At 39.9% G+C, this 21,090-nt stretch overlaps 2 protein-coding genes, 1 long non-coding RNA gene and 1 pseudogene across 3 annotated transcripts; 3 read left to right on the top strand and 1 right to left on the bottom strand.

Moving 5' to 3' along the window:
• Positions 1–2,157: 2,157 nt before the first annotated feature.
• LOC145462215 (uncharacterized) lies at positions 2,158–6,395 on the top strand. The gene is made up of 3 exons (XR_014041176.1): positions 2,158–3,936; positions 4,740–6,276; positions 6,310–6,395. It is a non-coding gene; the product is annotated as an uncharacterized LOC145462215 (long non-coding RNA).
• A 4,350-nt stretch (positions 6,396–10,745) lies between these two features.
• On the bottom strand, positions 10,746–12,930 carry LOC145462212 (uncharacterized; annotated as a pseudogene).
• Positions 12,931–13,169: 239 nt separating this feature from the next.
• On the top strand, positions 13,170–14,759 carry LOC145462222 (uncharacterized). The gene has a single exon (XM_081445729.1). It carries the CDS (start codon positions 13,170–13,172, stop codon positions 14,757–14,759), a length of 1,590 nt encoding a protein of 529 aa, XP_081301855.1.
• Positions 14,760–15,077: 318 nt separating this feature from the next.
• LOC145462214 (carbohydrate sulfotransferase 1-like) lies at positions 15,078–19,092 on the top strand. Its single transcript, XM_081445723.1, has one exon. It carries the CDS (start codon positions 16,046–16,048, stop codon positions 17,249–17,251), a length of 1,206 nt encoding a protein of 401 aa, XP_081301849.1. The 5' UTR covers positions 15,078–16,045; the 3' UTR covers positions 17,252–19,092.
• Positions 19,093–21,090: the final 1,998 nt, after the last annotated feature.

Here is a 21,090-nt window from a genome sequence, read left to right as displayed (position 1 = left end):
TTAGTTTCACAAATTGGGCCTCCCTAGAAATGAGTCACTAGAAACACGTTACATGTAAACACTAAACCCGGGTTTGCTTAGAGGTTTGATGTTAAGAATTGGTTGGTTTGTAGCGGACTATCATTCTGTTCAGCCCTGGCAGAAGAACGAGAACGGAAACAACACGACACCCGAACCAGCTTTTATCGGGGTATAGGAAGAAAACTACCGCGCGCTTTAAACATTTTAACTTAGCCGAAGGTAATGGACAATGCCCTTGCAGAAACTAAGCTGATGACTCTTCCAGTTTTATGTTGTCTTGATTGACATAATTAAACTCTCTCTTGTTCTCCTTATCATCATTGTCCATCAGTGAACCATTACCTGGAGGAGCTATTTCATTTATATCATCGTTTCTCTGGCAAGAAAAATTTGTTTTTATTTCCTTTTCCCCTTGGTTGATAGGTCCTTCGGTTTGCATATTTTTTGGTGGAGCTTCAGAGTGAGTAGCTTGAAGAGGACGAAGTTTTGAATCGCCTGCAAAAATATTGAACGGGTTCTCTTCAGTTTCCTCCGAGGCTAAGCAAACGTTGCGGATCGGGTTTGGACCTTTTTTCTGTTAGAGAGGCTGGTTGTTCGTTTATCGATTTGTCTAAGTACTCACTTAGTGGGACTTTATCAAAGCATTCGGCATGCCAAGGAGGCCTGTCGCTGAGGGTTTTCACTGGAATACTTGAGCTAAAACTCTCAGGGTCTTGAGAAGTTGCTGTATTGGGCGGAAACAAATCTCACTGGTCGACCCAGTCGTCCACCTGTTTTCGTTCGAATTCGTACAATAATATTTCTGCCTGAAGTAAATCTTTCCTTGACTGCAAAAAGGCTGCAATCCACGTCATCGAGAGGCTGATTTGAAAGCAGAAAATAAAGAAATAAAGCAGAAAATTGACGACCTAAAACTGGCAGTGCTCTAAACAATCAAGCAATGGTTGAATGGTCATCTGTTACTGAAAATATGACAAATATCTAATGTTGAAAAACTTTGAGCTGGTAATTGGCCACTGGAATAACGGCAGTATCCTGTTACTTAAAACTGTTAACAGTTCTGAAGTTGAGAACATTTCCCGTGTTTCTCTTGGCAGACGGGTCGAGTAGCAAGCGAGTACAATGAGCCGTTTTTCTAAACCTGAGTCAACGAATGAACGAACGAATAAATGAATGAATGAATCAATGAATCAATCAATCAATAAATAAATAAATAAATAAATAAATAAATAAATAAATAAATAAATAAATGAGTTACGTCAGTTATAAGAGATATTTCGTCTAAAGCGCGCAGAGACGAGCACAAGCTAGTGTTCTCAAGTAATGTAGGATACTTGCATGCGATGCTATAAGTGACAGGCGATTGACCGAGGACCACTTGGACTTCATTAATTTAAGTTTCTTGAGAAATTTCTCCTAATGTTTGAATTTACAAAATGATTTTTTACTCGATCATATCAGTGCGTTTCGATAAACAACAATAAATCTCGGGTAGAAGCGATCTAAAATTCGGTGAATTTAAAAAGTACAAATTACTCACTTTTAAATCGCAATATAACAATGACTGGTCAATAATAAGTTATTTGAACCCAGATGACGTCATAAGTTCGCGCCAAATAATAGCATAGGGAGCTGGAACCTAACTTAATAGAAATCACATTCGTGACATTATATTATATATGGGGAATTGTAAGAAGACGGAATTTTATTTGGTTTTGTGATAGGCGCACGTACACTTATAAGGTAAGCAGTGAAATAGAAGTCTAGTTTGCTAATATAATGAAGCCCTGAAGGTTATGAGGCAGACGGTTTTTAAGAGCGAAAGAACGTGACACTAACCCTGACGAACATGCAGAAAAACAGAAATACAATGAAACCCCGCTTTACGGACACCCACGTATTAAGGGCAGTTTCCTTTGTCCAGACGAAAAGTTCATACGCTTTCTCTTACCCTAGCAAGCTAAGTAAGGAGGCTGATTAGTACGAACGACGGACTTTAAACAGCATTCTGTTGCTTCTAAATGTTACGCATCAGTTCTTTTATCAAGGCATGATATATCTGAGACAATTTCTTGGTAAGCCCGCCTAATATATAGGGACACCAGGGTAATACAGACACTTGTGTGTCCCTTTGTACCTTTATTGACCAGGATCCACTGTAGTAAGTGAAATACCTTTGTTATGAGGACTGTTGAAATGAAATCTCATGGAACGTTTCGCTATTTTTCTCGCACGAATGCATCCAAACATCTGAACATATACGGTCGAAAGCGATTTACATAACTACAGAACACACAAAGTAGTTTTGTAGTAAGTGTTTAGTGCTTTGTATCACTTCGTGAAAATTGTGTCACTTTTAAGTATCCTAGAAAAACTGTGCATGTGAGATCAACTTAAAAGATTGAAGGTACTCATGCCAAATGAAGTTGAAATTTGCATTCAGCACGATCGTGATTTATATTGTCCGTGAAGTTGCAGTTAATCAAGCGTAGTTGTTCTGCTTTTGAACTGAGAATCCAAAAACCAGTGATCACGCCAAGACGATAATCACAGCGCGAAGCCTAACAGGACGAATGCAACTCTCCGGCAGTTTTCAATGTAATCTAGAGCTTGTCATAGATAGCTAACAATCTAAAGTTTTAACTTCAGTTGTCGTTTATACGGCATGTGTCGCCAACGTGAGGTCTCACCACAGGGTGTCCAAATTGCTTGAAGCTCATACAGTTTCAAAGGCATAAAGCCTATTTCAAGACCACTGGTTTAATTGATCGAATCATGCACAAATCCTGAGATTAACAACATGAAAACATGAAAATGTTTCATACTGAAGTAAACGAAATATTGAAGCAGTGTTCTTCAAACTTGGTACCAGAAATGTACATCACAAAAGAAACCAAATGACACCCGGCTCCTGTCTCTTTCTGTCAAAAACCAAATATTCTCATTTTCAACCGACGTGGTTCCCATATTGTCTTAACTCTCATCATTAGATTGGCTGGAGTTGATGGTCCTTGGTTAAGACAAAAACTGGGAATTTCAGTTTCAATTAAGACAGGACCATTGGCAAAACTTTTGTCATGGCAACAGCACAACCGCTGTCATTTTGTGTCTTTTGTGATGAACATTTCTGATTGAGATATTCTTTATTCAGTATTTGACCATTGTAGTTGTGAACCTCATGACATCATCACTTTCCTAATGCGCATAATACAAAAACGTCAATATCCCTAAAACGAAAAAAGATATTCCAAAAGGAAAACGCCATTCTTCTTTATTTTGAAAAACCTTTCAAATAAGTAGCAATTATTTGTCATCAGAAGCCATAATCGGGGACGGAGACCGTGAGTGCGCGCCATTTCTAGCATTGGGGTTGTCCCAGGGGCTGGGCAGAAGACTCCTGAAATTTTTGTAGTGGATCATCCAACAAAAAGTGACGTCACATCCGGTTTAAACGGTGCCGCGCAACTCGTTTCCTAAAGCGAAAAAATGGCGTTTCGATGGGGGAAGATTTTCTTCTATTTGCAAACCATCAGGTCCGTGTCCTTCCATAGTGAGGATAGAAATATGTTGCAGGCACATTTCTTCGACTTTTGACGCAAACCTGTTGGCAAAAGAGAACAGTTTAGTATTGTTTTGAAGGAAAATAATGGAGAGCCTTCTGTCATCGAATGGCGGATTTTACACACATTCGAAACTGGTGTTGTTCCGACTTTTGGTTCTTATTGTTCGCGATTCGGTGATAACACTAAATGCAATAGCCTATAATGTTAACAACAACCTGGATGAAGTATTGCTGGCCATAGTTTGCACTGTGTACAGCGGGAACATATTTAACAGAAGCCGTTTTTTTCTGAAAGTGAAGCTCTGTATCCACGTGCGTGTGGTGAAAAAGACATGCTGAATCGTATAGTCAAGGTTAGTATCCTATTTCCGTATCTCGTGTTGAATACAGTTTTTCTCTGTAAGAAATAAGCAACGTTGAGAGTTAGAGGCTAGCTTTGGGGATATCAGATTTCCCCGGAGAGATCAACAAAGGGGTGAAGCACTCCCCCACCAAATTTTTCTGGGAGTAGCCCCCCGGGTACTGTGAAGTTGTTCATTAATAAATGCTGGACAGAATTCAAATTTTATCCAGTGGTTAATTGTACATTGCTCTGTATTGTCTGAACTGCAATGCTGGCGTGGGGATTAGGGGTTGACACATCATGCTGGGATAATTTCGAGCATAATACTATATGTGGAGCATCGAGCATAATGCCGGCATAATAGTGCCTTTTTGGCGGCATAATAGTGCCATTTTGCAACATAACAGTTATTTCCTTTTTTAGAGTTACTATTGTCCATTTATTAAGTTAAAACTACAAAATTTCAAGCTATTTTAATGTTCTACATGGTTTCCATTACTATTATCGCACTTCACGGGGTCCTGGGAAAAATTTTTACGGCACAATTATGACTCATCGGGGTCCGGGAAAAAAATTTTGCGGCATAATTACGATTACAATAGTTACAGTTGAGCATAATTTGGAGCATAATAGTCCGTTTTGGGGGCAGTGCCAAAAAGCATAATGCTCGATTTTAGGAGCATAATGTGTCAACCCCTACTGGGGATCAACTTCTTTGGGCACTTCCAAAAGAGGGCAGGTTGGCCAGTTTAGGGTTAGCTCTCGATGGTATGGTATATCCTTAGCCCTTAACTTTACGTCTGCTTTTGACAGGTACCCACTTCTACTGTGACCCGGAGCATGGTGTACTCCCTTATATGCGCTATAGGGGTATGTAAGGCCCCAAAAGGTATGGTTTTTCAGCCGTTTTGGTCATAAATAGGGTATCAGTTTTGGCCATTTTGGCCTTAAATAGGATATGGGTTTTGTACTCTAGTCTTGAATTGGGTAATGTTGTTTAGAAGAAGCTACTTTTTCATCATTATTGATAAGACCATGAACAAAAGGCCTTCAAAAATCATGGTTAGGGCAACTCTGTCAGCTACAATGGTGGTAAATAAGTTATCGAATTTTTGGTCTGGTCATAAATAGAGTAGGGAGAATCGCAGATTTTGGTCATAAATAGGGTAAGGGTTTTGGGAAGCTGGCCGCACTCCCCGACCAAATTTTTCTGGGAGTACCCCCTACCCCCGTTCGGGTACTGTGAAGTGGTTCATAAATAAAAGCTGGACAGAATTCAAATTTTATCCTGTAATTAGCTTTAAACTGTAAATTATTATCTAATAATAATAAAATAGAGGACATCTTCTGTGTTTCTATTCAACAATTGGACTAAAAGGTCAAGAATTCTTTGAGGTGATAGTTTGAGGCTGTATCAACTGTACTATCACCTGATGGGAATCTTAAGCTGGCAATCCAATAATATTGTTAAGTAGAATTGTAATTAAATTTTCTTCAAACCATGATTTACCATTGTTTCTTTATCAAACTTCATACTTAGGTGCAATCATACAAATGTATCTCCAATTCTCATACTTGTAGTCATAATTAGTTAATTCAACTATTTTGAGATTTTAAAGTTATGTTCTATATATCAAATGGACTCATTACAAGAGATGCTGTGGGAACACTGTGAGGCCGCTGGTGATTGTTTTCAGAGGTTTTTTTAGTTCTTCCAAAGATCTGTTTACAACACCTCATCTTCTGTTAATCTGGTGGGGATACAATGTAGCTCTGTACCTCTATAGCAATGGGACCTTTGTTCATTATTTGATCAATGTTTAAATGGCATCTGCCTTCCATCTTGTAAAGAAAGAATGAAAAATGACTGTCTCATACGCATGCATCAAATAATTGACAAAGGTCAGTTGTGATTGCTCCATTGTGGGTGCAGGGCTGAGAATTCTAGCTTGGTTTGATCTTAAAGTGATTGTTTGCCATTAATTTCCCCATGCATTTGGCTGAATTTGACCCTGCTTGACTATTCATAACCCTTACTGAATAATCAAATGTGCAATATCCCTCTTTGTTTGAGTTTCCCTCAGTCATTCAATCACAGTGGATTTTGTTGAGTTAATTTTCTCTTCTTTGTAAATTGATATTTCTGCTTTAAATTCTAAATCTGTGCATCGTGTGACACTCCCCATGCCAAGAGTTGTCTCGGTTAGCCAATCCAACGTGTTTATAACTATAAAGAAAAGTTGTCCTGCCTGTCCGGGTGGCAACTGGCGTGACATGAGCCAAGGCTAGACAACTCGCCCACCCCGGTTGTCTCATGGGCGAGACAGGTTCATGATCCTAAATGTAAAGGGTTGGTTGAATTTTCAAAGAAATAAGTGAAAAGTTAGCTTGGCCAGGGTAGTTCAGGAGAAGGGTTGTCTTGGGTACCCAAGACCGTATAAAAGGTCCCAAGGGGCCATTAGATTTTTTATTCCACACTCCCTGTTCCTCTGTTGACGTGAGCTTTAGACTGGGCTACGAAAGAGTTATTTCTGCACTTTTATCTTTTCTGTTGGGTGGTAAATATTAACTTATTTAGTAAGTGCGGCTGGGGGGAGGATGTGTGGATATAAAATGGAATATCTCTAGTCAGCTCTGGGCCAAAGTTGTGTGTTGTCCAACTGATTATGCAAACTATACTTTCCAAAATCTTTGTGGGTAGGTGTTTGAGAGGATCATCTTATATGTTCATCACTACAGTTGAACCCCGCCTTATGGCCACCCCACTCACATAGCCACCTTGTTATTATGGCCACTTTATTCTGGCTTGAACAAAGACTCAGTCAGTTGGTCATTTTCTTTATATTTAAAAAACCCCTTTAACCACACTGTAAATGTGGTCAGATTTTTGTAGCCCATTGGCAACCGGATTAACAGAGCTCCACTGTAATTTAAAATTGTCAGTGTTGGTTGTTTTTAGAATATTTGTACCTCACAGAGGTGAAAATGAATTTGAGCTACTACCGACAAAACAAAATTCTGGATCGTACATTTTAGGAGTAATGTACACAATTTATAATAAGCATCAGGCATCACTTTGATAGTGAAGTCCCATAACTCTATTATTTGGAGATTGGTTATCCACTATCCCTGAAATTACCAAGGCTGATATCTCTATTATCCTATCATCATATCATCAAAGCCATAATATTTTGCCACCTACTGTACCAAACACAGTTTCCTTAAGCAGTAACAAGAGTCTTTCTTTAATTAGTAAACCAAAATAGTACATATATCTTGCTGCCAGGTGCTTTATAAATGTATAACCCTTCCAGAAGCCTTCACAAAGTAATATCAGTTGCTAACAATTTTTTTGTGGCTGATTTAAACTTTGATGTGAAGTTTATATGAAATAATTCATACATGAATTGCGGTTGTAGATGAAAGTGAAGAATGATCATCGCAGTAAATTTTCCAATTTAAGCAATTGGAAAGAAGAAGCCTGAAAAAAATCAGGGCTTCAACGGGATTCGAACCCGTGACCTCCGCGATACCGGTGTGGTGCTCTACCAATTGAGCTATGAAGCCACACATTGGGAGCAAGGCCACTTAATTGAGTTCATATCTTCCCGTGAGGAGTGAAATGATGTGAAGTTTATATGAAATAATTCATATATGAACTGTGGTTGTAGATGAAAGTGAAGAATGATCATCGCAGTAAATTTTCCAATTTAAGCAATTGGAAAGAAGAAGCCTGAAAAAATGAGGGCTTCAACAGGATTCGAACCCGTGACCTCTGCGATACCGGTGCGATGCTCTACCAACTGAGCTATGAAGCCACACATTGGGAGCAAGGCCACTTAATTGAGTTCATATCTTCCCGTGAGGAGTGAAATGATGTGAAGTTTATATGAAATAATTCATATATGAACTGCGGTTGTAGATGAAAGTGAAGAATGATCATCGCAGTAAATTTTCCAATTTAAGCAATTGGAAAGAAGAAGCCTGAAAAAAATCAGGGCTTCAACTTTGAAATAATTAAATCATACTGAACTGGCCCAGGTTTAATATACATTTTGTTGCATTTAGCTCACATGTTTTCAGTTTAAAGGAGAAGGTCATTCCAAAAAGCTTCCTTTTTTTGTCTTGACTTAAGTGAAGACAAAATTATAGCAAGTGAATATTCAGCTTTTCCACTCACCAAAGGTTCAGCCTCTGAAGTGCCTGCTATCCTTAAGAAATTTGTCTCGAAATTAAGAAGAGGCCACGATTTTGCAACTGTCTTGGCAGCCAGGCTGTGTTTATGTGACTTCATTCCGTCCAACTTGAAATTGGTGGGAAGGAGAAGAACCTCATGCAACTCACTTGGTATCTGTCACAAGGTCAGCAAAATCTATTTTTTTCCAAGTGATTATCCTCTTCACTATCTTCAATGCTATTGGGAGTTTAGAGCATGTTTAGCTCAAAATAATATGTCTCAAGAGCAGCCATAACCCCAAGTGGTAGTCAAAAGGCTTGTTGCAAGCCACCAGGACAAAATCTCTCAGCCGGAATGATATCATGAAAACTTGGCCTGGGTGCTTCTTTGGAGGTGAACTTCATAAGGAAAACCTGCACTTTAGACGCTGAAACTTCTGTGAGTGGCTAAGCTTAGTGCAAGGTTTTCATTAGCGTGGACATAAAATGTATGTTTTTTGGAGTGACCTTCTCCTTTAAAATACACACATTAAGACTTAACTCAGTAGCAAGGTACCTCTTGTATGACCAGTAATAGACTGAGTATACATGTATCTAAAAAACAAAATAATTATATACATTTATTGTCCAAACTCAGTCATGTTAGTAGTGTTAGTGTCTAATTAGTACCTGCAAAGAGATAGTTATACAATCATTCTAGCAACTCTCCTCAATATTCTGAGTCTCCCACCTACCATTTAGATCATCCACCCCAGACAAGTTTTGAACTATTGTCCAGATACAAGGGACCATGGGCTCCTAGAGACAGTGCTTAAAGTGCTATTATGATGAAATTTGCAGATGTCCTCCATAATATAAGCATAACAGTTTTGTTACCATGGCAACATACTGGGTTTCAACCTTCCCTGATAATTATGGGCTTTTCTGGCCACATTGGGCTTTCCATTTTGATATTTGCCAATGGTGCCTCAGCACGATCTAGGAAGCATATTAATATGCAAGGTCAAAGTCGTAGCCTCGTTTAACGTTTTCCAAGCTGAAAATCACTGAATTAGTGAAATCAGGTTAGAGGGACTGGAAAAGAGTGAGTTGCCATGGGAAAATACAGTCTGTATATAATTTTTATAGCCATAGGTGTGTCTCCTGTAGTTCTAACTATAAGCCTACCAACCTGAGGGTTATACTGGGTTGAGTGTATGACAACATCAGTCACCTCGTTTGCATATTTATATTTTTCAAACTTACATATCTTTGGAACTGATGCAGATATTTGCAAAAGGTTAAAAGCATTTTTGATCTTTTGTGGAATTCTATGTGATACACCTGAAAATTCTGACTCAAGGCGTAAAAATTAAATGATAGAAGCACTTTAAAGCATTGAGTTGAATTTATGCTGGTTGACTGCAAAGTGTCAAAAGGAATTTGGAGGGGAATTTGGTGTGGTTATTGAATTGACAGAGGTTGGTTTTGTTATTATTGTCATTATCTTCTATATTTTTGAGGCAGAATGGTTGTTGGCAAAAGCAAAACTGGCAATATCCTCACTGACCTGAGTGTGTTTAGATGTTTTCAGGTTTTTGTCTCAGACAATGAAGGTCAATTTAAGTAGTTACACTTTCTTTACAATAGAACATATGGATATTAATAGAATATAGTTATATTTCAATATCCTCGTGCTAAAATTATAGTAATTTTATGGCTCAATTTCTACCTCTGCTTTAATTTGTTTAAACCAGTTTATTTTTTTAAACCAATTTAATTTCATCAAAGGGGAAGGGGGAATCTGAGAGCAACAATAAATTAGACCAACAAATATAAGGACATTTGCAATGATTACTTTCATGCCCTAGTGGAGATGAAGTACTGGACCAAAAAGTCAGAGATCTGATGTTTGAGTCTAGGTCTGTTTGTACAAAATATAAAAAAATATTGTATTGTAGTATAGGAGTGTTATGGTAAGTTATGTTGGGGGGTTGATATGGGATCCTGGCTGTACTGTTGTAGGGTAGGAACAGGGACTGAGGGGTGGGTGGTGTGCTTGTGATCCTTTTTAAAAACCACTCTAAAAGTGAAAACAAACATATTTGAAAAATTTTACAGCACAGGTAAAAATTATACATTATATCTTGTTTTTTATAGGTGGTAAATGAGCGAATACCCCCAAGAGACCTGTCCAAGTGTGATTTTTTTTACTGATAATGGAAATCATAATAAAAATACAAAGCCACCTTGGTGTGATTTCTTCCTTGACAGTGAAGTGCAAGCTAACCAAAAGTTGCATTCTGTAAGAGGTTTACAAAAATTAAATGGAAAATTAAACTACACCAGTTTATATTAATTTTATAAGGACTCCTCTCTCCAAAATATATTTGGTATGTTGTCGTCCTGGCAAGAATATAATGTAGAAATTTTATGGGAAATGTTTCCATTTAAAAAAATATGCAGCTCAGACACAATAAGAATAATTCTCATTTCTGTGGTGTTTTCTTCAGTATGAAAGTGTAAAAAGAAATTCTATTACCCTACATGTAAGTTGAAGAATATGGGAGCTCCTCTGAAAAAGTTTGTTTTTTTCTGTTAATTTTTTTTCAATAAGAAGCGATTTTTTTTAACATTTAACTATAAAAAAATTGCGATAAAATATTTCTAAGCATATTAAGAAAGTTAAAAATTTTTTGTTTAAAAAACGACTACGTTTCGACGTTGAGCTAACTTCATTATCAAGTCAAAATCATAGTTGATAAAAAATGTATAAATAGTCAGTAAAACAATAGCTCAATGGATGTGCTAAAATGTTTAAAATTAGACCAAGAGTTTCGCACGGATGGAGTCAGTTTTCGTGTTCAAGCTTGGATTCCGTTCCTTTATGCAAAGCATCTCATAGACGAGGCATTCAAATTTCCCTTGCACTTTCGGAGAATTCGAAACTGGCTTTCGTTGAGGAGGCTTATGTCCCCTTGGGCTTCCAAAAAGTGTTTTCCAATCGCCGATCGAGTTTTATGTTCAGCAATACGTTGGTGGAGGTGTCGGGCTGTGTAGCCGACATAAAATCTGCATCGCACAGATCACATGAAAATAAATAAACCACACATTGTTGATTTGCGATCGGAGGCTTGATTTCTTTGGGCTTGAGATCTTGTTCCAGTTTCTTGCTAATAAATACTGGTTGTAGGGTAGTGCCAGTCTTATGACTGAGATCGCGCATTTGCCTTCCAACCGCGTTAGCTGATGTTTGGTCCTTGAATGGGAGACTAACTCGCAAGACACGGCCGTCTTCCGCTTGTCTTTCACGTACACCGGATGAAAGGTTCTGGACAAATTTGTTAATGGTGGAATTAATGGTCGTTATTGGATAATCAAGTCGAGTAAAGATGGAGCGAAGTCTAGTGCATTCTTGATTGAAAGCTTCAGTCGTAGAAGATAGGGCATATGCACGATGAATCATTGTTTTGAGCAAGCAATGTTTGTAGCGTTTATCCGTGTGGCTTTGGAAATGCAACAGCAAGCCAATGTTGGTCGGTTTTCTGTACACTTTTGTTTCAATCTTTGTTCCGTTCTTGATTATTTCCATGCCGATAAAGGGGATCTTGTTATCAACCGGAAGCTCCATCGTAAACGACAGGCTGGGGTGGAGGCCATTAAGGGTAGTCAGAAAATCATCTGCAGTATCAGTGCTACGCATTTTGGCCAAGGTATCATCAACACATCTCTTGTATAGCGTAGGCATCAAACCATTACGGGTAAGCTTGTCTTCAAGGTGACACATGAAAACATAAGCCATTAGAGGGCCAAGGGGCGAACCCATTGCCACGCCGTCGACTTGCTGACACAGCCGGCCATTAAATTGGAAAAGCTGGTTAGTAGTGGCGATCTCGAGGAGTCTGGCAAGTTGATCCTTTTGTAGGTTAAGGTCATAGGTTTGGTTGAACCAATCGCTGGCAAATGCTTTGTCGACTAAGATGTCGATAGTCTCATTTAAAGGTACGTTTGTGAAAAGGGATGCGACATGGAAAGAAACAAAAATGTCATCATCTCCAATGGGTGAGTTGCGGATTTCCTCAGAGAAACGAATGGCATCGGTAATGGTGTACTCGTTAATAGAGAGTGGTTTCAGCTTTTCCTCCAACCATTTAGCCAGGTTGTAATTATAGGTTCCAGTTGCAGATAAAATAGGCCTCATACTAAGATTGGCTTTGTGGGTCTTGGGAAGACCATAAAGGTGAGCAAGTCTGGAACTCTTGGGGCAGAGTGAATCAGCGATGTTCCTTGGTAGTGTTTCACGTAAAACTGTGTTGACATCTTTCTCTTTCTGAAGAAGCGGATGAAAGTGCTTAGGTAGTCGGCCACGAGATTTTGGTCGCTTGTCATCGACGTGCACAAACTTGGAAGTATCATCGATTGAAGCTGCACTTAGTAGGCGCGTGTACTCAGCCTTGTCTATTACTACAACACCAGAGCCTTTGTCCGGTTTTGTAATAACGATGTCATCCCGTTTCTTTAGACGATTAAGAGCTTTCACCAGTGCCTTGGGTGGACTAGGGCTTGTGCGTGGAATATAATTCAGCGCGATTGAGCGTAATGTCGAGCTTGCTAATTCTCTTTTGTCGGGATCTTCCAGTAAAGGCTCAATTTTCCAGTACGCTTTCTGAAAGCTGGTTAGAACATGAATCGGCGACACTCGTTGCGGTAGGGAGAATTTCAGTCCTCTGCAGATAACAAGCTTCTCGAAGAAGGAAAGGCGATAAGAAGACATGTTATTAATGTGCTGATTCACATCAAATTTCTTGGAGATCAAGCGCGAAATCTTGTTAACGTGACTTCTCATCATTTGTCACATTTCGCACAAGTTGAACGACTTGAAGAAAAGCACGAAAATGGAAGAAGTCTTCTAACGACTATCAAAAACAAGTCTTGGACGAGGAATTGAGATCGAAGCTATCTCAACTGAACGATCTCAAGTGAGAAGTTCGCAATGCCTACAAAGACATCAGAGAGAAATGTTCCTTGGTTCGCTACGTCGCCATTTTACGAACACTGACTACTCTTCGCAAGAACCAACACGATAAAATGATGAGAAGTCACGTTAACAAGATTTCGCGCTTGATCTCCAAGAAATTTGATGTGAATGAGCACATTAATAACATGTCTTCTTATCGCCTTTCCTTCTTCCAGAAGCTTGTTATCTGCAGAGGACTGAAATTCTCCCTACCGCAACGAGTGTCGCCGATTGATGTTCTAGCCAGCTTTGAGAAAGCGTACTGGAAAATTGAGCCTTTACTGGAAGATCCCGACAAAAGAGAATTAGCAAGCTCGACATTACGCTCAATCGCGCTGATTTATATTCAACGTACAAGCCCTAATCCACCCAAGGCACTGGTGAAAGCTCTTAATCGTCTAAAGAAACGGGATGACATCGTTATCACAAAACCGGACAAAGGCTCTGGTGTTGTAGTAATGGACAAGGCTGAGTACACACGCCTACTAAGTGCAGCTTCAATCGATGATACTTCCAAGTTTGTGCACGTCGATGACAAGCGACCAAAATCTCGTGGCCGACTACCTAAGCACTTTCATCCGCTTCTTCAGAAAGAGAAAGATGTCAACACAGTTTTACGTGAAACACTACCAAGAAACATCGCTAATTCACTCTGCCCCAAGAGTTCCAGACTTGCTCACCTTTACGGTCTTCCCAAGACCCACAAAGCCAATCTTAGTATGAGGCCTATTTTATCTGCAACTGGAACCTATAATTACAACCTGGCTAAATGGTTGGAGGAAAAGCTGAAACCACTCTCTATTAACGAGTACACCATTACCGATACCATTCGTTTCTCCGAAGAAATCCACAACTCACCCATTGGAGATGATGACATTTTGGTTTCTTTCGATGTGGCATCCCTTTTCAAAAACGTACCTTTAAATGAGACTATCAAAATCTTAGTCGACAAAGCATTTGCCAGCGATTGGTTCAACCAAACCTATGACCTTAACCTACAAAAGGATCAACTTGCCAGACTCCTCGAGATCGCCACTACTAACCAGCTTTTCCAATTTAATGGCCGGCTGTATGAGCAAGTCGACGGCGTGGCAATGGGTTCGCCCCTTGGCCCTCTAATGGCTTATGTTTTCATGTGTCACCTTGAAGACAAGCTTACCCGTAATGGTTTGATGCCTACGCTATACAAGAGATGTGTTGATTATACCTTGGCCAAAATGCGTAGCACTGATACTGCAGATGATTTTCTGACTACCCTTAATGGCCTCCACCCCAGCCTGTCGTTTACGATGGAGCTTCCGGTTGATAACAAGATCCCCTTTATCGGCATGGAAATAATCAAGAACGGAACAAAGATTGAAACAAAAGTGTACAGAAAACCGACCAACATTGGCTTGCCGTTGCATTTCCAAAGCCACACGGATAAACGCTACAAACATTGCTTGCTCAAAACAATGATTCATCGTGCATATGCCCTATCTTCTACAACTGAAGCTTTCAATCAAGAATGCACTAGACCTCGCTCCATCTTTACTCGACTTGATTATCCGATAACGACCATTAATTCCACCATTAACAAATTTCCACCATTAACAAATGTTACTAGACACCTTGTTATAGTTGGTTTTCACGTTACGTCACTAAAACTCAAACTACAATAGTATTGATCCTCCTGACATTTTATTTCCATGATGTATAAGAGCAGGTGAAAACTAATATTCATACAAACTTTTGCTCCGAATGGGTTCTTGGTTTTGTAATACACTACGCTTGAATTTCTAAGCTTTTGCGTGACGCGGCATTCACATGACGGCCGAGGGAGCTGTCATGTTGGTTAAAAATGTGACTTAATCGGGTAATTTGGCTATCCGAACAGTTCTTGTATTAGAGAAAGTATTATTTTAATGTTTCTGAGTTCCACGAGAGATAAATTATATTATACACTTATTAGACACTTTCTCATTAGACACCTCATTATTAGACAGTTTGTTACTAAACACTTTGTAATAGCGCACTTTGTTATTGCACGCTTTGTTATTGGACATTTTGTTATCAGATACTTTGTCATTGGACACCTGGTTATAGGACACTTAGTTTGTTATTGAACACCTTGTTCGTGCCATCTTAGAGTTGCTAAAGCAGTCTCGGCTGCGCTTCGAGAAACTCTCACGCTTCTTTCGTACTGTCCAAACTTCCCGTGTGCATCATAATTCGTCGATGCATGCTAAGACATGAACTGTCGAGCACACTTTTATTTTTGGTTTCTCCTTGTGCATGAACACTCTTCTATATTTCCAAATCGTTCAGAAAGGCAATTTTCCCAGTGACTTTGCCATTGAGATGATAAATCATATATCGTAAACAGGCTTCACCTTCATCTGACTGCATTTGCGTCCCAGGGGGAAACTCCCTTATTTGGCCTGTATAGAGACGTTCCGCAGGATAGGGTATTGTTTTTTAGCCGCGCTGTCCTGAACAGGTGATACAATTTTACTTGCCTCTGTCCTAAAAAGGGTTTGGTTGCTTGGTTGCCTCTTTAAAGGTGTCTTCCGCTTGGCTTTATCTTACAAGAGATGTTAATGCCCTGGTTTGCGCGTGATACATTATGCCTGGGACTTCATGACCCTCAACTCTTATCCTAACCAGGTTCTTAAAATAGAAGGTGTTGTCCTACCGAGGGTAGAATTTTTAGAATATATTTGCCCTAAACAGGGTCAGGCTTTGAAACCCTCGGTGGCAACCCTGTTCTTAAACATGGGTCAAGTACCCTCCGGGGAAGGGTTGCTATGTTGCTCATGCTTGTCTTGCGCTCTTGCCATTGTCGTTGTGGTTTTCAATGAAGTCAGTAATGTTATTCAGTTGTTGCTATTTTTGTTGTGCTTGATCTTACAGCGATGCAAGTCTTCTATCTAAAATTGGTTTAATTCTGTTGCTTCTAACAGTGAACATGACAAGAAGATCAAAAAGCCCTGCAGTTTTCGTGGCTGCTATTTTCCTTTTCGTCTTTATTGTTATATACACGAGTCAATCAAACGAGAAGACAAGGGTAAGGATGCCACAGATAAAGACAAGAAACAGTTACGAAACATCATCATCGAAAGTGAAAACTAAAAACACTGAACCCAGATTGAATGTGATTCTGTTAACGCTTATGAGTTCTGGATCGACAGTTGTAGGAAATATGTTTAATCTTCACCCAGATGTGTTTTATATCTATGAACCACTACATGCTCTTAGGAGAACAGTTTATGGGGGTGAATGGCGTGTCTTAAACAAGTCGAGGAGCGACGCCTTTAGAAAGGACTTTTCTACTCTGGTACGCGACTTATTTACGTGTAGCTTTCAAGAAAAAAGGACAATAGAACTGGTTTTTCCTACATGGGTAAGAACCTACAACACATGGTATAAAAAGTCAACACCGTTGACTGAAGAGTCGTTGAGAAAAGCTTGTAATGAACGAAAAATAACAGTTACCAAGATCATGCAAACACGAATTCCCAGAGAGATTGGAATTCGTGAAGTGGAGCGAGTTTGTCGCTCAGATCCAAGTAAGTTTGATTGTTTGATTGTTCATCTGGTCAGGGATCCTCGGGCTGTCCTCTCTTCTTTAATTCGCCGAGGCTTTTTCTTTGAACAGCCTGCGAGGAAAATGTTTACTAAGAAGCCCTTGTCTACTGAAGCAATATCACTTGTGAAGCAAAACGCGCAAATGCTATGTTCCCTCATCGCAGGAAATTTAGACTACGTTAATTCAGAATGGTCAAACTGGTTCAAGAGCCGCTACATTCTTGTTCGTTACGAAGATGCTATCAGCAATATGTCAAGAGCGGTTAATGATATGTATAAATCCATTGGTCTCGACATGGTAGAGACCATTAGCAAGTGGATCAAGGGAATTCCACCTCCGGGTGAGTCAATATCGCGTGTACATGCAACGGTTTTATCAAAGACGGATACTGCTACGGTCGATAAATGGAGATTTCGTGAAAGCTCATCGCTGGTCTCCTTGTTTGAAGAGGCTTGTGGGCCTCTGATGAAGGCCATGGGATATACTTTCGTAAATGGTTCTGAAACTCTTCAACACAACAACAGCAAGCCACTGAAAATTTCCAATATACCCTTCCTTATGCACCTTCCGAGGGAAAAACCTTGATTGAAGAATAAAAACCAAAAAGTCACTTTTTCCGTCTGAGCTTTCGTGATACTCTTATTATTTTAGCGTTCATGGATTCTGATTAGGCCTTTGAAAATCAGCAACGTTTTCTCAAGCTAATAAGGATGTTATAGATTCCTTAGCGATGATATCGTTTAATCGGCGATGTTCTCCCGGAGCCTAGAAGGCAGGGCCGAATTTGATGTGTTATAACGCGTGGTCGTACGTACGCTTTACAGACCTATGCAATTCTCTGTTTTCTGTACCTTTGGGGGTGTGGATATCTCTGTATTAAAACGTAGACTGTATTTGCTGTCTTTGACTCATTGTTATTGTTACAAGAAATTAAGGTTTCTTTTGAGGCTGTCTCTGTAAGATCCTCGTAACCATTTTGGGTCAGAAAACAGATTTTCCTGAAACTTTGCAGGTGACTTAGCTTGTGCGATCCGTGGGGGACAAGAATGATGATTTTTTGGTCTCCGAGTTTGCATTTTTTGCCTACCTTGAACACGGTCTTGCGTCCATTAAATTTCAATGGTCAGGTGGCCACTGACAGGAGTGGAAATTACCCCCAGAAGACGCCCAGAAGCGTTCAGTGGATTGCCCACTTCAACTGTGCTGGGCAATCTTTTTTTCAGGAAAAGCTTCTGCAGTGCAATCATTGCAAGCATGAAAAATTCTAGCGATGAAAATGATTTTTGGAAAAGGGAAGGACCAGGAGAATGTCCTATATCATATGACCTCTTAGTTTTAACCCCGCCGACTCACGGAAGAATAAAAGCGAAATCGTACAATTACTTACATTCCCTTCTGTAAACAGAATTGTCACACTTGTTTAATCTCACTTGTTTAATCTCACTTGTTTAATCTCACTTGTTTAATCATTTTCATCATCATTATATTTATCCCACTATAGCCACTCATAGCCGAATACATTGCCAGATTTTCAAATAAATCATCATCAATAAGAAAAGTTTTTTTTGCTTTAAATTACTACAGAGTATCGTTGTCTATCTATCTCACGTGGTCTATCTTTGTCTTTTGCTGAAATTACAGTCCAACTGTTTGATTAGAAGGCCAATTCCAACTTCAAAAGAGACAATAGGGCCCTGTTGCTTCCATAGTTTCGGAAATATTACGTGATGTTATTGCTTAGGGGCAGAAATTATCAGGTTGGCAGAAAATCAAAAGAATCGGGCTCAAGAAGGGTGTTGTAGGAGGGAGGGGATGGGATGCAGATTAAAAGGGGTTCCTGGGTGGGGGAAACTTGGGAGAATAGAGTGCAGGAAGTGGAAACGGAGTAGAAGTGGCTTAAGAGAAAGATAGCAGCTAACAGGAAAGTGGGAGAATAAGGGGAGAAAGAAGGGGAGGCAGTTTTGAGGGGTGTGGATAAGAGAACATCAAGTAAAGTGGTTTTTGGGAGGCGGAAGGGAAAATACAGGGGAGCTGCCTTCCTGCTCTGGTTTCTTCCTCTTCCACTTGTTCTCTCAGGTTCCCGTCGGCTTTCACATTTCTCCTGAGCTACCTTCCTACGTTTCCGCCTCCCGTACCCTTTTCACCCCAGTTTCCATCACGTGGTAACCCCTCTCAATCTACATCCCACCCTCCCCTTCCTGCTATAACCATCCCGTGCTCGAATATTTGTCCTTAACAATAACGCCAACAAGGGAAGAAGCCAGCCCTATGATTGCAAGCTTGGCATATCAAAGCCGTTTGCAACCTCGTTCCCACCCTGGGAACGAGGTTGAGCCGTTTGCCGTTGATCTTAAGTACATAGTTGGAGATGTGAGACCAGTCTATAGCGACTCCTCAATCCGGCTGAAAGTCAACATGTACATACCTTATGACTAATGAACAAGGGGTGTACATGTAGTTTAAAAATAGCTTTGAATTTAAGAAATCAGGAAAACATACAATAAGGCTAATTGAGTGGCTTGTTGAGTTACATTAGTAGGATGTTGTGTCCGACTTGCGACCTTCTCGGCAGGACCAGCAACAAACCTTGCTGACCCAGGCTAGGAATCGACCAGCTCGACCTTTCTGTAAGTGATAACTAAAGACAATGATTAGCATTAACCCTCCACGTATGCTAGTTTTCTTACGATACTCCTAAGCGCTCTCAAGATTACCATAGCTCAAAATAGGCCAGTAGCTGTGGAGATAGATGCGTCACGCAGATCATTCGCTTTTTACTCCTTTGGAGTGTACTATGAACCCCAGTGTGGTACGTTGAAGTAAAGGGGATAGCCGGTCAAGCTATGTTTGGTGTTTTTTCCTCTTGTTTCTGGTTATGAACAATACACGTCAAAAAGACAATGAAATCTTTATTGACTCCTTTCGCAGTCGTTATACTCTGGTCCCATAGACTATCTTCTCCATTCGTCTACTTAGCCTAGTCCACACTAGCAACATAACGACATAACGACATCACAAGGACGTTATGTCGTCATGCTTGCTGTGTGAACATCTGACATGATAGTAACATAAGAGCATAAACATAACGATATAGGGGAACAAAAATGATCTTTTCCTTGTGTTTATGTCGATGTTCACATTACCGACACAAGCGATTGTGTCGTTAAGCCATTATGTCTATATGTATATGTCGCTAGTGTGAACCAGGCCTTATTATTAAAGCGAAAAAGCCGCGGCTCGCGCGGAAAATCAAAGCTGGTTGATTTTCTGCTTCGCGGTTCAAGCCCGATTTGAGGGAAGGAAAAGAAAACCTCTGGGTCCAGTTTACAGAGGAAGTCTAAAAATGCCTTTGAATGACGTTATGACATTGAATATTGTACTCTGCCTTCCCATAAACTACATCACAATTGGAATCGACTAAGCTCGTGTGTAACTCGTCATTTCATTCCTTGGTCTTGTTTTTTTTCTCCACTAGGAAATAAGGAAGAAGATTTAGACCATGCGGTGCTCGCAGTTGGTTATGGGACTATGAACAGTCAGGCTTACTGGCTAGTTAAGAACTCCTGGTCCACCCACTGGGGCGATGACGGCTACGTGCTCATGTCTCAGAAGAATAACAACTGCGGAGTAGCCACAGATGCCACCTTAGTTCAAATGGAATAGGCCTGTGTTCTTCGTTAGCACACACGTCCTAAATTGTATCCACGCCAACGACAATGGATTAACGATCAAATCGATTAGATCTACCTTACTAGAATAGTAGGAATTCGTAACCACTGAGATCGCTTAGTGCTTGCCATTTGGCCAACTGAGAAAAACATTCTGAAATTTCGGGAGACAATTTCCCGAAATCCGTTTAGAATTTGTGATTTAACCACCTTCAGGGGTATTATTTCTCCTTTTCTTGTCGTAACGGAAGGTCGGAAATTTTCTTGTCATATTCCCATTCTCTTTTTTTCCATTCAGGGAAAACAACCAGAAACTGAATTAGAAATGAAAGTGCCATTTCTTTCGGTTGTTTTGCTGATTTTTAGAAAATCGTCACAACTATTCGACGGTCTTCCTAACCGGCTACTTCCTATACATTGTAAGCACTCGCTTTATCAGTTTAGAGTCCAGAAACTCAATAATGTAAATGATCTTTAAACAAAAAGTGTAATAAAGTGCTAAGCTATTTTTGTATGACACTGTGTGTTGGTTGAAACAGGGTAAAAGTGTTAACCCCGCAAGTCAGGGCTACTGGTAATAACCTTGCTGGCAGAAGATGTTATATGACATAAATTTAGTACTTGCAGCACAAAATTGAAACATCGCCAAACTTTCTCTCTTAACAATATATTTATTATGTCTGTATCAAAACACATCCTTGTGCATTGTTGCTCCTATGTTCTCTAATCCAACAGATTGAAGACCAACCAAATTCA

The sequence above is a fragment of the Orbicella franksi genome, chromosome 12, assembly GCF_964199315.1.
Source record: "Orbicella franksi chromosome 12, jaOrbFran1.1, whole genome shotgun sequence".
NCBI classification, from domain to species: Eukaryota; Metazoa; Cnidaria; class Anthozoa; order Scleractinia; family Merulinidae; genus Orbicella; species Orbicella franksi.
The sequence above is the reverse complement of the archived record's forward strand: the minus strand, read 5'-3'. Positions and strand labels throughout refer to the sequence as shown.

Excerpts from the sequence above, each read along its gene's own strand:
- LOC145462214 (XM_081445723.1), top strand. The coding sequence starts at position 16,046 with ATGACAAGAAGATCAAAAAGCCCTGCAGTTTTCGTGGCTGCTATTTTC.
- LOC145462222 (XM_081445729.1), top strand. The coding sequence starts at position 13,170 with ATGATGAGAAGTCACGTTAACAAGATTTCGCGCTTGATCTCCAAGAAA.